This window comes from Panthera pardus, unplaced genomic scaffold (genome assembly GCF_024362965.1).
Source record: "Panthera pardus isolate Hobbes unplaced genomic scaffold, ASM2436296v1 HiC_scaffold_20, whole genome shotgun sequence".
NCBI lineage: Eukaryota > Metazoa > Chordata > Mammalia > Carnivora > Felidae > Panthera > Panthera pardus.
The window spans coordinates 58,974,831-58,991,866 of NW_026526766.1; the positions used below are offsets into that span (position 1 = coordinate 58,974,831).

Below are 17,036 nucleotides of genomic sequence, written 5' to 3' on the forward strand. Positions count from 1 at the left end.
GGTGAGTGAGAGCGCCCGGCCGTGGCTGGCGTGGTGGGCGCGTGGTGGGCGCGTGGTGGGCAGGGCCCCGGAGATGCTGAGGTCCTTCCGCGTGCGGGTGAGTGGGGAGTCCAGACCGCCAGCGAGTATGTGGAGCCTGGTTCCTCGCAGCGGCCAGGACTTCTGTGACGTGCAGGTCTGGCTTTGGGGTCCAGTTGGGTCGCGGGTACGAAGTTGGCGTTTCCAAATAGCGTGTGCGGTCGTTTCTGGATGTAAAAATGGCGGTGGGACTGGGGAATGCATAGGAGGCCGAGCCCATGCAGTTAACGCAGGCCTTGTCGGGTCGAGACAGGCTTAGCTCTCGGCCCCCAGGTGGGGGCTGCCTAGCAGATTGGCCCAGGCGGATTAGGCCCATTGCCTGTTGGGGGGCTGCCCACTGGGAGCCCGTGCTGTAAGGGCGGCGCCACCCTCAATTGGCTCTGGCTTGCACCACCCCACTTCTCAGGATTTTCTTCCGCAAAGTTACCAGATTGATTTTTGGAAAGGTTGGACCTGACCACATCCTTCCGGACGGTTTCCCCAAACTTCCTTTTTAAAAATCTTTGCGACTTGAGGGGCACCTGGGTGGCTCAGTCAGTTAAGCGGCCGACTTCGGTTCAGGTCATGATCTCTCGGTCTGCGAGTTCAAGCCCCGCGTCGGGCTCTGTGCTGACAACTCAGAGCCTGGAGCCTGTTTCAGATTCTGTGTCTCCCTCTCTCTGACCCTCCCCTGTCATGCTCTGTCTCTCCCTGTCTCAAAAATAAATAAAACGTTAAAAAAAAAATTTTTTTTTAAATCTTTGCGACTTGAGAAACTGGAAAAGTAACATGTCATGGTTGCCTTTCTTTGTTGACTGGTGAAATTGGGCGGATTTTTGTTTGTGTTTTTTCCTTTCAGTCAACAACACTAGTTGAGCATTTGCTCTGAGTCAGGAAGTGAGCCGGGGAATCAGCTGAATCATGACCCCTGCCCTGGAGGAGTTAGCTGTCTTCACATGAAAATACCAAGGGCTAAGGTGGCTGTAACAACTTGATGAGGGCGTCAGTCGCAAGGGTAGACAGGATGAAATGGTTACCTGAACGTAGGAGAAAGGTGGGAGTCAGGATAGGTGTCCCAAAGGAAGTGGTATTTGAATGAACCTTTAAGATTTTTTTAGTTTACTGGTTTCTAAAAATTACAAATGAACTACATGCTGATTTATGTACAGAAATTAAGAGCCCATGTAAGTATTGTTAGTGTCGTTATTCAAGTAAAGAATTTAGATGCTCACAATTATCACTTTAAATGAATCTCCTTGCTATGGATTTTTTTTTTTTTTTTTGCTACAGATGTTTTTAATCACAAATAAGCAAATCATAAATAATCACAAATAAAAAACTAGAGAGAGTTTTGAAGAGTATACGAATAGCAGATGTAAGGAACAGCCATTATGCCTACAGTTGAGATAGCACATCTGAGGAAATCTCTCCCTGCTGTCCAGGACTGATTGAGTGAGTCCTTGCTGGAGAGAACATGGTCATGGCTCATTAAATGTAAGCAGTCACCGGGAACCTGTGGCAGTGGAACTTGCTTTGAAATCCACTCTCCAGAACTTGCTGGCACTTCTATGGTTCCGGGGAAAGCTATTCCTGGGGAAGTATCACCTGGAAGCCCCCGCTACAAGACTGCCTGGGAGGGCGCCAGGGAAAACTTGTGGGTGCTTCTGGCCACCAAGAGAAGAAGGAGCCGATACTAGAGAAGCTGCCCTGCTGCAGGAGTGTACCAGTAAGCAAAACCTATTCTTCCTGAAATGCTTCTGCAGGGCTTTCTACCTACAAAGCCTGTCTTTGTGTTAGATAGGAAAGGAAAAGTGTTTTAAAGGTCCAGATCCATTTTCTCAGAGCAAGCAGTAACGGTGAGTTTAGACCATCGTGGCTGTACTTTGGTAACTGGCTCAAGGTCTCATCAAGTTGTGATATCAATAGACTTGTTGGTAACAGCAGTAGAGTCGGCCCAGGTCCACACTGATGAATTCTACCAAACATTTAAAGAATATCTATCCTTTGCCAACTCTTAAAAAAAATAGAAGAGGGGGGAACATATACCAATGCGTTCTATGAGGCCAGTATTACCCTGGTATCCGAACCAAAGAAACTGCCGGAAAAGAAAACTACAAATGATTATTCCTTATTAAGATAGACACAAAATTCTCAACAAAATACTAGCAAACTGAATCCAGCATTCTACAAAAAGGGTTATAAACCATGACCAAATGGGATTTATCCTACAATTGTAGTCTTTTAACATCTGACATCAATTAATTTACCATACCAAAAGGCAAAAGCCACGTTATTACCTGAGTAGATTTAAAAAAAAAAAAAGCGTTTTAAAAAGTCCAAAACCCTGTCATGATGAAGACACTCAATAAACTAGGATTGGAAAAGAACCTCCTCAACCTAATAAAGGGCATCTACGAAAACCTACAGCTAACATCGTACTTAACAGTGAAAGACTGAAAACTTTCTCCCGAAGATCAGGAATAAGACAAGGAAGTCTGCTCTCTCCACTTCTATTCAGTATTGTACTGGAGGTTCTATCCCACACAGTTCAGGAAGAAAAAGGAATAAAAGGTATCCAGACTGGAAAGGAAGAAGTAAAACTCTATTTGCCTGTGATATAATCAGGTACATAGAAAACGCTAAGGAATCCACTCAAGAAAAACTGTTAAACAAATGAGTTCAGCAGGGTTGCTAGATTCAAGAACAATATACAAAAATCAATTGCATTTCTATATATTTGGAAAACTGAAATTAAGACAATTCTATTTATAGAAGTATCAAGGAGAATAAAACATTTGGGAATAAATTTAACCCAAGAAATGCTAAGCTTAAACTCTGGAAATTATAGAACATTATTGAAAGAAATTAAATATCTTTTTTTAAAAAAGTTTATTTATTTATTTTGAGAGAGAGAGAGAGCATGCAATCAGGGGAGGGGCAGAGAGAGGGAGAGAGAGAATCCTAAGCAGGCTCCTCACTGTCAGTGCAGAGCCAGATGCGGGGCTTAGACTCATGAACTGTGATACCATGACCTGAGCCAAAAACCAAGAGTTGGTCACTTAGCTGACTTAACCACCCAAGTGCCCCAAAATATCTTCTCAAAAAGTTTTTATTGGGGCGCCTGCGTGGTGCAGTTGGTTAAGCATCCAACTTTGGCTCAGATTATGATCTCACGGTTTGGGAGTTTGAGCCCTGCTTCGGGCTCCATACTCTCTCTTCCCTCTCTCTCTCTCCCTGTCTCGCTGCCCCTTGCTCCCACGTGCTCTCTATCAAAAATTATTTTTTTTTAAAAAAGTATTTATTTTGGTGGGGGGGGAGGAGGGGCAGAGAGGGAAGCCCAAGCAGGCTCCATGCAGACAGTGTGAAGGCTTGAACCCATGAACCATGAGATCATGACCTGAGCCAAAACCAAAAGTCGGACATTTAACCAACTAAGCCATCCAGGCACCCCAGAAATTAAATATCTTAATACTTGGAGAAGTACCTCCTGTTCATTGATCAGAAGATTTAATATTGTTAAGATAATAGTACTCCCCAAATTAATACACAGATTCAAAGCAATCCTTATCAAAATCCCTACTGTCTTCATTGCAAAAATTGACAAATCAACCCTAAAATTAATATGGAAATTCAAGAGACCCTGAATAGCAAAAACAGACAAAAAACTTGAAAAAGAACAAAGTTGGGGAATTTACACTTCTGATTTTAAATCTTACTACAAGGCTTACAGTAATCAAGACAGTACTGGTATCATGACATAAATCAATGGGAAAAAAATTCAGAACATAGAAAAACTCACATTTGTGAGCAACTGGTTTTGGATAGGGGTACGAAGACAAGCAAGGGAAAAAAATAGTTCAACAAATGGTGTTGGGACAACTGGATGTCCACATGCAAAACAATGAAGTCAACTCTTAAAAGAAAACATAGAGCTGAGTTTTTTGACCTTGGATTGCCAGTGGTTTCTTAGGACACCAACAAAAGCACAAACACCCAAAGAAAAAAAGTTGGACTTTATCAAAACTTTTGTGCTTCAAAGACAGCATTAAGAAAGTGAACAGACAACCCACTGAATGGGAGAAAATATTTGAAAATCATGTATTTGATAAGGGACATGTATCTAGAACATATAAACAACATCTACAACTCAGTAGTACACAAGTGACCCAATTTAAAAATGGACAAAGAATCCAAATTGACATTTTTTCTTTTCTTTTTTTTAATTTTTTTTTTTTTTTACATTTATTCATTTTTGAGAGACAGAGAGAAACAGTGTGAGCAGGGGAGGAGCAGAGTGAGAGGGAGACACAGAATCTGAAGCAGGCTCCAGGCTCCGAGCTGTCAGCACAGAGCCCGATGCAGGGCTCAAACGCACGAACCGTGAGATCATGACCTGAGCCGAAGTCAGACGCTTTAACCGACTGAGCCACCCAGGCGCCCCCAAATTGACATTTTTTCAAAGAGAATATGCGAATGGCTAAGAAACACATGAAAAGATGCTTAAAGTAATTAGTCCAGGAAATGCAAAGTAAAACCTTAATGATATACCATTTTACCCCCCACTAGGATGGCTATAATTAAAAAGATAATAATTTAAGTGTTGGTGATGATGTGGAGAAATTGGAACCCCATGTTGCTGGTGGGAGTGTAAAATGTAAAACTTTGGAAAAGTTTGACAGTTCCTCAAAAAGTGAAACACACAGGTACCATATAACACAACAATTCCACTCCTAGGATATAACCCAAAGATTGAAAGCCTGTGTCTATACAAAAACTGCACGTGAATGTTCGTAGCAGAATTATTCAAACTAGCCAAAAAGCACAAACAATATAAATGAACATCAGCTGATAATGGGAAAACAAAATGTGGCATATAATGGGATATTATTTAATCCTGAAAGAGAACAAAAGGTATTGATAAATGCTACAATGTGGTTGAGTCTAGAGAACAGTATGCCAAGTGAAAGAAACCAGATACAAAAGGCTACAATTCTGTTTATACGAAATATCCAGAATAGATAAATCTGCAGAGACAAAAAGTTACCAGGGGCAGGGAGAAAAGAGAATGAAAGTTATTGTTTCATGAGTTCAGTGTCAGTTTGGGAAGATGAAAAACCTGGAGATGGCAGTGGCACAGCAATATCAATGTACTTAATGCCACTGAACTGTCCACCTAGAAATGGTTAAAATGGTAAAGTTTATGTTTACCACAGTAAAAGGAATATTTCCACAGAAAAAGGAGAGAGATATGTGACGCAAATGTAACAAAAAATCTAGTAATTGTTGAACCTGGATGATGGGCATATGGTTGTGATTTTTTTGTTATTTTTTTAAATGTTTATTTTTGGGGGAGAGAGAGAGAGGGAGAGAGAGAGAGAGGGAGGGAGGGAGGGAGAGAGAAAGAACAAGTGGGGGAGGGGCAGAGAGAAAGGGGGACAGAGGATCTAAAGTAGGCTCTGCACGGACAGCCGACCCAATGCGGGGCTTGAACTCACAAACCATGAGATCACGACCTGAGCCAGAGTTGGACACTTAACCGACTGAGCCACCTAGTGCCCCTGGTTTGTTTTATTTTTTAATTTTTTAATGTTTGTTTATTTTTGAGAGAAACAGCGCGAGCAGGGAAGGGGCAGAGAGACAGACAGACAGACACAGAATCCGAAGCAGGCTCCAGGCTCCAGGCTCCAGGCTCCAGGCTCTGAGCTGTCAGCACAGAGCCAGGCGCAGAACTTGAACCGTGAGATCATGACCTCAGCCAAAGTCGGACACTCAACCGACTAAGCCGCCCAGGCAACCCCCCCTGGTTTTTTAATTCAATTCTAGTTTGTTTGAAACTTTTCATAATTGAAAAAATAGTGTGGAGATAGGAAATCTAGATATCGTCTTGGTGACTGTTCAGCATGATGGAGCAAATAATGGAAAAAGTTATTGCAAAACAAACAAAAAATAAACAGCTTTGACCATGCCTTTCACCTGCCTAAACTCCAGGGGGCATCCAAGACTGACAACTGGCCTCAGCTCACTCTGCCACCTTTATCCTGTTTCTCTCTGACTTTCATTCTTCTGAGTAATACCACATCACGTATTTATCACATACGTACCCTAATCTGTGCCATTCAAGCCATGTATGCCCTCTGCTTAAAATTCTTCTTAATGTAGCAAACCAATCTCCCTCTCCCTTCTTAACCTTTCCTTCAAAATTGGGCTGGATTGCCCAGCGAATATTTTCTGATACTGGCTTGGAGCTGACTGCTCCTCATCTGTTTCCATAGCTCACTGTCCATAATTTATCATAGCAGGAAACATGAGACTGAAACTACCAAATTTATACACATGCACATGCCTGGAATGTAGAAACTGGTATGTCAAATGCATTGCATCAAAGTCTGTGAAGGAGTTTCTCTACCAGGAAGATCTCTTAACATAAGCTTGCTAAATATTTCTCCAGCTTTATGAATATTTTATGTCACGGATCCCTGGAGGGATTACTTAACATACTTTTTCTCTAGGCTAAAAACAATATATTTGAGGAAAAACAGTAATATGAACCACCACCACCATCGCCACCACCCCCGGAAAAATTGACTTCTAACTTTCATCTAAATAATGTATAGAGAAGTGATTTATTTTGAAAGTCTACAAGACTTTTTTAAAAAAAAAAATTATTTGACTGCAGTTGACACAATGTTACATTAGTTTCAGGTACTGTAGCTGGTTTTCAAAAAGTCTTGTAGAGATAAAAGTCTATAAGGCTTTTTGAAAAATAGCTGTGGTTGCCAGAGGCTGTGGGAGGGGGAAAGTAGGAATAACTCTTTAATGGGTACAGTTTCAGATGGAAAAGTGAAAAAAGTTCCTCTAGTTCCTATCCAGAGGCAGCCACCATCATCTGCAGTTCGTTTCTTTAGAAAAGAACTAGCCATTGTTTTGGGGGTGGAGGTGGGGAAAGCAGCCTGGCCACTGGGTTAGGGGACCAAGTGGTATACAGACTTTGAGCTGCTCCACCTCCTATCAGCCTGTTACCATACATAATGTCTGTACCTTCAAGGGCTGGGTCTCCCCAGGGTTCTGTGCAGCAAATAGGCTCACCTGTGTTCAGAAGGCCACCTGCAGCTATTTCAGGTGGAAACTATCCTCTGCTAGTTACCACTTCTTCTGTTTTATCTTACATTTGTTGAAAACTTTTATCTGCTATTATCTATTCTTCTTGTTGTCCAGTGGGTTTATACCTTTTTAAAACCTCCTTTATGGTCTAAGTGTATGGCCAGTTCACCATTGTATGGGCCATTTGTCTCTGTATCAACAGAAGTCTGCTAGTACTGGATTTAGTGATGATTAAGCTGAGAAACTCAAAATCTGTACACCTGGGTGAGACTCTAGGGATTACTTAGTTGTCAGAGCCTTTAAACAGCTATGGAAAGGCACGGAGGTTAGCTCTTCTTCCATGCTTGTGAAACTTTCCCCAAATCTCACTCTAAAACAAAATATGGTATTTCTGCTCCCGGACCCTGCCAATTACATGCAGCATTTAAAAAACTGCTTTAATGAGGTGTAATTTACATACTGTAAATTTCACCCACTTTAAATATACAATTCAGTGATTTTTTTAGTAGGTTTATGAGTTGTGCAACCATCACGAACATCCTTTAGAACATTTTGGTCACCCTAAAAAGGTCCTTCGTGCCCACTTGCAATCAATTCACATTCTACCCCAGCCCCATGGAATCACTAACCTATATTCTGTCTCTCTAGTATGCCATTTCTGGACATTTCATATGGATGGAATCATACAATGTATAGATTTTCTGTGTCTGATTTCTTTCATTTAACATGTTTTGTGGTTCATCTGTGTTTGTAGCATATATTAGCAGTAAATCATTCCTTTTTATTTCTGAATAGTATTCTGTTGTATGGATACACCACATTTTGTTTATCCATTTACAAGTTGATGACCATTTGGGTTGTTTTCACTTTTTGGCTATTATGAATAATGCTTTTAACATTTGCATACAAGTCTTTCTGTGGATGTATGTTTTCATTTCTCTTGGATAGGGTACCTAGGAGTGGAATTGCTGGGTTGTATGATATATTTATTTATTTAAAATTTTTTAATGTTTGGGGTGCCTAGGTGGCTCAGTTAAGCGTCTGACTTCAGGTCAGGTCATGATCTCGCAGTCGGTGAGTTTGAGCCCCGCAATGGGCTCTGTGCTAACAGCTCAGAGCCTGGAGCCTGCTTCAAATTCTGTGTCTTCCTCTCTCTCTGCCCCTCCCCCACTCACTCTGTCTCTCAAAAATGAATGTTAAAATTTTTTTTTAAATTTTAATGTTTTATTATTTTTTTTGAGAAAGAGTGTGAGCAGGGGAGGGGCAGAGAAAGGAGACACAGGATCCGAAGCGGCCTCTGTGTGCTGACAGCAGTAAACCCAATGCAGGGCTCGCATTAACGAACTGCTAGATCATGACCTGAGCAGAAGTCAGATGCTCAACCAACTAACTGAGCCACCCAGGTGCCTCTGATAAATTTATTTTTAACCTCTCAAGAAACTGCCAAATTTTTCTAAGTTGCCCCATTTTACATTTCCACCACTAATGTATAAAGGTTCTAGTTTCTCCACATCCTCACTAACACTGATTATTGTCCTTTTGATTAAATTCATCTCGGTAGGTGTGAATATTATCTCACTGTGGTTTTAATTTGCATTTCCCTAATGACTAATATGCTTAATAGACATTTGTAGATCTTACTTGATGAAATGTCTGTTCAGATCTTTTGCCTGTATTTATTTATTTTTTGAAATGTTTATTTATTTTTGAGAGAGAGAGAGAGAGCATGAGCAGGGGAGAGGAGAGAGAGAGAGAGAGAGAGAGAGAAAATCTCCAGCTGTCAGCACAGAGCTGGATGCGGGGCTTGAACCCATGAACCATGAGATCATGTCCAAGAATCAGATGCTTAACCAACTGAGCCACCCAGGCACCTCTGCCCATTTTTAAATTGTGTAGCCTGTTTTATTGAGTTATAAGATACTCTTAAATATATTCTGGATATAAACCCTTTACCAGATATATGATTTACAATTTTTTTCTCACAGTCTGTGGCCTGTTTTTCATTTTTGTAACAGTATCTTTTGAAGCATATTTTGCATTTTGATGACATCCAGTTTACCAATTTTTTATTTTTAGATTGTGCTGTACTATGAAGACTGGTAGTGGAGCCCAGTCTCTGTATTTTAGAATAGTGAAGTGTCTGATTTTTTACGAAACAAATGTTTAAACTATAGCTCTCCAATAATAACTCATTTATCCACTCACCTAAGAATGTCAAGTACTGTGCCCATGTTCATAACTCAGATGCTTTCATAGCTGGCTTTTTAAGCTAACATTTGTAAGCTAACAGCTTGAAGACTTTTGTGTGTATTTGTTCCACAGATTAAAAAAAAATTTTAAGTGTGGCTTTTAATTTTGTTTTAAACATTTATTTATTTATTTTGAGAGAGAGAGCATGCAAGCAGGAGAGGGGCAGATAGAGAGGAAGAGAGAATCCCAAGCAGGCTCTCTGCAGTCAGTGCAGAACCTGACATGGGGCTTGAACCCACGAACCATGAGATCCTGACCTGAGGTGAAATCAAGAGTTGGACGTTTAGTTGACAGAGCCACCCAGGCACCCCTTTTAATGTTTTATTATAGACGGCTCCAAACACATAAAAGTTGACAGACTAGTATAGTAAACTTCTATGTAGCCAAAAAACAGCCTCTGTGGCCACCAATGCTGCTACATGCACACCTGTGGGAAAAACAATTGAGTTAACGTTTAATGATCAGATTTCACTTGAAATTTTCCGTTTTTAATGAGTTAATCCAGAACCCAGTATGGGTTCAAAGATTGGCAAGAATAGTATCACCTTTGGGTTCCTTTTACTTCAGTTTACTACCAAACCAGCAAATAAGCTGGCACAGTGCACAGAGTCAGGGATACAGCTACTTTCCTACTGTCTCAGGGGTGTCTGAAGTTCAAGCGTGACTGCCAGGACTTAGTGCCCTCTATAACCAGAAGGTGGCAGAGTGGCTAAGTCTTTACTCAGCCGGCGCCCAGAGTCACACAAGCACCTCCTTGCTGTGCCAGGTACATAGTCTTATTTCTTGCTGCTTCAGTAGGCTAACAGCAGGCTTCATTTTGAACTTCCACCTTCATTTTCCTTTGATAAAGCAAATGGCATTACTAAGCCTTGTGGTAGCTGAATCTGGCTGCTTCAGTAGAGAGAGATACAGTGGTGATAACAACTTAAGGTTCAGAGATAATGTCTACAAAACTCGAATTGATAATCCTGGTGTAGTACTTTACTCAAATGGAAGTTGTTCTTTTTAATAGTATTCTGGTTATTCAGAGGTTCACAATGAAAATGTTAACAAGTGGTTAGGGGAAAGGAAGGACCAGACCTGAGATTTGTAGAGTGGCTCGGAGTTGAGGGGTTTTAAAAAAGTAATTGCCATCCTTGGCAGTGAGCTCTATACACAGCACAGCACATGGTTATGATTGTGGACTCTGGAGCTGGACTGCCTAGATTTGAATCCTGTCTCTACCACTTGCAGGCTCTGTGACTTATCTTTTCTGTGGCTGTTGTTTTCTCATCTCTAAAATGGGGATAATAACATACCAACACAACTTGAGTTTTGAGTTAATATAAAACAGCCAGAATGGTATTAGGCATGTATTATTATATAAGTGTTTGCTTTTTATATTTTATGTTTTTTTAAGCTTATATGGTAGGACCATTTCATTCCTGACTACATTGTTTCCTTTGAGTTACCGAAGGTTCCCAGATGGAAATGACACAATTGCTTTTTTGGTTGTTATTGATTCTTCTTGTCAATGCTCTGTAAAACCTATCACAAGTATGGCAACACCAAGCAGTCATGCCAGAAGGAAACAAACTGAGAGTTCATTCTGGTACTTTAAGGGAGCCCTGCAGCAAGATCCTAGGAACTTTGCCATGAACAAGTCTCAGCTGCTCTATCTGCACCTCCTCCTACCACCAACTTTATTCCTTACCCTCTACCCTGAATTTTTTCTCTCCCTTGTAACTGCTGCTTACTCATGATTTCTGTCTCATTCCTTTGGTGTGCTCATGACCATCATGACTCCAGTGGCCTGTTTTACCTCATTACTTTTCGGCCCAAATTCTCATTGCCAACTAACTCACTTCTGATTTCCCAGTTCAGCTCCCATAGAGTATGAATCTGTGTGGACAGAGCTTTTTGGCTTGACAGCCTCATGGATCAGTGGCTAGTCTGTGGCCTGGTTGCCCAGTTACTTGCCCCATACTAGTTGGTAGGTAGGGGAAGCTGAAGTTAAAAAGCTACAAAGGTTGACAGCCTAGACCTTCCCCTTCAGTAGGAGGTACCGAGGTGAGGTGTCAGGTGTGAATGCCAGGTGTGTGGGCTGCCACAGTAGATAGGGCCCATCCACAGTTCCTAGAGGGTGTGAGGGGAGTTTCCAAATCTTTTCTGTGGGCCCAGCATTGAATATGTAAGCAAATGTCAATTGATAGATTCACGGTGTACCCCAATATACTTTTATAACACCCTTATTTTAAACCTGTAACATTTCACTTTTTTTAAATGTTTATTCATATTTGAGAGAGACAGTGCACGAGTCGGGGAGGGACAGAAGGAGACACAGACAGAAATTGAAGCAGGCTCCAGGCTCCAAGCTGTCAGCACAGAGACCAATGTGGGGCTCGAAATCATGAGCCATGAGATCATGACCTGAGCTGAAGTTGGATGCTCAACTGACTGAGCCAACCAGATGCTCCTCATTTAATATGTAGTATATACAAAGAGCAAGGCTCTGTTTTAAGAGCTTTATATGTATTAACTCATTAAATCCTCATAACGGCTCTGTGAATTTGATATTATTATCCATTCTTTATAGATGAAGCTGAGGGACCTGCCTCTGCTCACATATTTGCTAAGTCAGGGTTTGGATCCAGGCACTCCTGGCTTCAGACAGCCCTGCATTACACTATCTTTCATAGATAGCCTGACCACACTGAACTTTCCAGAAAAGCACCCCTCTTGGAACTTTGTGTGGTAAAAGGCACAAAGGGGTGGCCCATTCAAATTTATGTGTTTGTTTGTTTCCTACTCTTCATTTAGAATATTGTTAGTTTTTTACATTTTTTTATTTAGACTTTTTTTTTTAACAGATAGGACTGAAAAGTGGGAAAAGCATAGACTTTGGAATCATACAATTCTGGATTTGAATGCAGGCTCAAACATCTGTCTAACCTATTGCAAATAATGTTACCTGGGCCACCATGCCCTCATATTGCCTACCCATGTGAGACATTACTAACTGATTACAATATTGTTTCTTACTGAGCTGAGAATCCTTTTCATGATTGCTCAAGACAGGGGATTTATAGTCAGTGGGAGTTGTTCCAGGAGGTAGACCCTATTTGTAAATCTCTATTCTTTAGGCCCAGATATACAGACTAGCTATCCAAGCCATTTCTTCAGTAGTCCACCTAAACCTGTCTCTGTTTCCTTTGTGACAAATAGGTTTTGGGAAAAGTTGCCTGTGGTGATCCTGAACTTGCGCCTTTATGGGACTCAGAAGGAGGAGAAGTCCAAACCCATTAGCCGTACCCTGTTCCTTACAAGAAGGACCTGCCTTTTGACATTATAGAGCTCATGTAGGAGGCAGAAAAGGAGGTAAGACCCTCCCTCATGCAGGGAGTCAGCCAGTACAGACTGTGTCAGCCAGAAAGGAAGCCCTGGAACAGGTTGCCCCAGTCTGCCCTAGTGTCCATTGTGGGCAAACCCTTCTTTTGGGGACCAGTTGTGTCCCAATCAGAAGGACATACTTTTTTCCTCTCAGGCTCTCATGTTCTGGGACTCTTCTTTGTCATTCAGTCCTCTGCCCAAACAAACTTCTGAGGTTTGTTTTATAATAGTTTACTTTAGCACTGTAATATGGTGTGGAGATAGAACCACTGACATCCAAGCTAGCTACTTAAAGTGTGAGCGGTACCTTGCTTCTTCTATAATTACATGTTGAAAAATAAGAAAAATTAAGCAGAAAACTCAAAAATAATAAAAATTATCTGATTCCACCAGGTAAGCTACTTTTAGCATTTTGATGTGTTGTTTCCCCTTATTTTCTTTGTATAAATATACATGTAACTTTTTAACATTTTAACATTCATGCATTTTTGAGAGAGACAGAGCATGAGTGGGAAAGGGGCAGAGAGAGAGGGAGACACAGAATCCGAAGAAGGCTCCAGGCTCCAAGCCGTCAGCACAGAGCCCGACATGGGGCTCAAACTCACAAACCATGAGATCATAACCTGAGCTGAATCGGATGCTTAACTGCCTGAGCCACCCAGGTGCCCCACATGTAACTTTTTAAAATACTGAGCCACCAGACGTCCCACATGTAACTTTTAAAAATACTGAGCCACTTAGGTGCCCCGCATATAACTTTTGAAAATGAAATCGTGTTACCATGGACATTTTACAGGTCAAAACATCCTTATAATTAGTGGCTGCATAATATAGCATTATATATTAGACATATTTTAATTTATTTCAGCAATCTCCCAATCTTGGACATTTAGAACTTGTAATTTATCTTTTTTTAACATTCCCAAATTATTTTCTCAGGGTACTTTTGAAAGTTGGTACCTATGTTGCCAAATTATAAGCCCTTCTTTGAGCATAGACATTTGCTATAAGCTTTTGTTTTTCAAACTTGGTGGTAGAACTTAAAGGATTTTTTTCCAAACAAAATCTTGTATGGAAATCCATTATATAAGAAAGATAAAAACCCACCTGCTCTGCAGGGAAAGGTCTGGAGGCCTAGCTTCTCCCTCAGTACCACCTTCACCTGTCCATAACCTCTCCACTTCCCCACCTCTTCCTCAGCCCCTGCCCCTGGCTGATATATATGATTCTTTATATTATGTCTTCTAGCCCATTAATGAGTTGTTAGCATCTGTTATCAGGGTTCTTTGCCCTACAGGTAACAGAAAATCCAGTTCAGTTCATGTAACTATAAGGACAGTTCAGTGTCTCATATAACAGCAGATCCACAGACAGGGTGATTCCTGGGTTGTTTAATCCAGTGGCTAAGTGATACAGCATGACGAGGCTTTTAGCATTTTTTGGTTCTGTCTTCCTCAGTGTGATGACTCTGGGCTCACACTTGTCTCCTCCCAGTCAAAAGATGCCTATAGCAGCAGCAAACATTACATCCTTGCACAACTTCTGGAAGGGGTTAGGAGGGTGCCCCCCCTTCCTCATATTCCTTTTGGAGGGAGAAGGTTCCCAGCTAATTTCCCCTCATTTCTTACTGGGCAGGATGGTATCACATGCCCATTCCTAGACCAGTCACTGAGAAGTAGAATAGAATAATCACAATTGGTTTAGACAAATCAGGATTTACCCACTAGAGTTGGGGAAGGGCTTAACCTTACCGGAAAACCATGGCAATCTGGTATCTGAACAATATGCAGGTTCCGTTGTCAAGGGAGGAGGGAAGAAATGGCTGCTGGGTAGCAGCCAATAGTTGTCTGCTGTAACATCCCATCAGGAAATATACTGAAAACCCAATGTCAAAATTCCAAGGCTGCCTCTTTTGGTATGGCCTTGGCCAAGTCACTCAACCTCTCTGGGCCTTAGTTTCCTTATCTGTAAACTGGGAATAGTGATACCTGCCTTACCTACCTGACAGAGTTGTGGAGAAGGATGTGTGAAAGAACTTTGCAAAGTACTTTATTGATATTAAGTCTTGTTATTAATTTATTCTTATAAATGAATGAGCATCACCAGCCCCTTGTGAAAAGGTAGGAAATCAGTAAAATGTAAATTCTAAGAAGTGTCTTGGTTTAGTTATAACATTCACAGTCTAAATTTCATAAAATCACTTATCAAAAAAATCACGTATACCTTTAGAGGTAACACTGCAAGTTATAAATATCCTAAGAAGGTATGTGTGGGTTGTACTTTGACACCAAGGCTGTGGCCTTCCTGTGATTGCATCTGGCATTCAGCAGACCGTATGGTGACTACCAGTTACTGATTGCCTATTTTGCTCTTAGTTTTCACTTTATGTTTCCCTGTTTGTTTGGTTTTTTTCTTTCCTGCAGACGGGATTTTTATAGAATGTATTTAAAGTAATGTCTCACTGGCCATTGGAATTAAGAGCCTTCTTTGCTTATTACAATGCCATCTGCAACAAGGCAACAGGTAAATAGAAAAACAGTGCTAAATCATTCTTGGATCAGATCCAGATGCCTGCTTGCTAGAGTTCTTCCCATAGAGTTCCAGATCACTGTGGAGCTAGGAAGAGGTTCAGAAAGACTGTAGTTGGTTGAGATATCCTCTAGATTCTGAATCTGGGTTCTGAATGTAACTATATAATTATAGATACAGAATTGAAATAAGTTAGGTGATGACCACAGCTCATCTTTCTTACTTTGGGCTTAAATGTCCTCTGGCTCCATATAGCCCCCTGAATAAAGTTCGGGTACTTGAGCCTGGCAATCGTGGATTTCTTACTTAGGATTCAAGTTAGGTTGCTGTTATCTAGACCCAAAGATACGTTGGTTTAAACAAGGTATTTTCTCTTTCTCACCTAATAGTCCCCATGTGAGCTGCTAAGGGCCAGTGTAGTGTTGTTTACTGTTTGGGATTGCCCCTGCCGACATGCTCATGCTGATTTACCACTGCTACCATCAGAAAGAGAAGGGGCATTTGTGGGTACACATTCCTTTCCTTTAGAGTCATGACATGAAAGTCACATCACTTCTCTTTACATCCCACTGGCTGGAACTTCATCACATCATCACACTCAGCTGCAAGGGAAGCTGTGTAGGCCATGTGCCTGTCTAAAATGAAGAGACTCTTATTGAAGAGGAGACAGTAGGTGCTGGGAGACAGTGTGTCACAATGACTCTCAGTAGCCTGACAGCAGCCTGTCTTCCCAGCCTCCTTTTCCTCAGCCCCTTTATGTTCTATCTGTCAGAATCCAAGTGGGCTACATTGTACTCTGGAGCATTCAAATCTCATGATTTCTCCAGTCTTTACCTTTGTTCACCCTCTGCTATGCCTGTGAGATACCTTTTCTCCTGTCCATGCTTTGTGAAGCTGATCTTTCCTTCAAAGTCCATCTCATCTGCCTTTACTTACAAGAGACTCTTCCTCCTGTTCAACTCCCACAGTGTCCTTCATCTGTCCTTTTCCAATGGCATACAGAGAGCTATCTGCCTTATCTTTCCACAGCTTCTCTGTCCTAGTGGGAAGAGACAGACCCTGTGTTCACATCTGAGTTCTGCCATAGAGGTGCCATAGAGGTTGCACGTGAACTTCAACAAAGTACTTAAATGTCTCAAAGCTTTGGTTTCCTTACTAGTAAAATGGCATTAATACCTACTCTACAGTGCTGGTATGAGGGTGAAATAAGGTTACATATGTACCAGAATGGTACCTGGTGCCAAAATGAATTCCCACTTTCTTTGCCTCTCCCTGTCCCCATGGAGTAGGTCCTCTGAGGTTAGGAAGTCTCTTCTTCTCCTTCTCCTTTTAAAGTGTTAGTCCAGTACCTGATGGGCCTCAGAAAATGTTTCTGGAATTTTAGTAATATATTCAACACATATTTTCTGAGTAACCTCTATATGACAGGCACTCCTCTGGTGATACGGTGGTGAGTAAGTCAGAAAAATATCTAGACTTTCAGACATATTCTAGAGAGGAAAAAAGAATGAACAACTGCACAAAATAAAAGAACAGGTTAACTTCATAAGTGTTAAGTATTATGAAGAAAATAAAATAGGGTAGCTGGTAGCAAGAGACTGGGAATGGATGCACAAGTGAAGGGGTAGGGGAGAAGTCTGTTGCTAAAGTATGGCTGAACCTGTCTAGGTTATCCTAAGCTGCAATCCAGGGCTTCTGAACTGGTCTCTTCTCCTCTCCTCTCCCTCTGT

At 41.3% G+C, this 17,036-nt stretch overlaps 1 protein-coding gene across 1 annotated transcript in view; it reads left to right on the forward strand.

The window, feature by feature from the left end:
• The first annotated feature begins 4 nt into the window (after positions 1 to 4).
• DCAF10 (DDB1 and CUL4 associated factor 10) overlaps positions 5 to 17,036 on the forward strand; it is a 66,224-nt gene continuing 49,192 nt past the window's right edge. Inside the window, exons 1-3 of the mRNA XM_053908108.1 lie at positions 5 to 97; positions 12,613 to 12,765; positions 15,201 to 15,300. Of these exons, the coding sequence (XP_053764083.1) occupies positions 15,231 to 15,300 (70 nt within the window). The 5' untranslated portion in view covers positions 5 to 97; positions 12,613 to 12,765; positions 15,201 to 15,230. The remainder of the gene's footprint in view (positions 98 to 12,612; positions 12,766 to 15,200; positions 15,301 to 17,036) is intronic.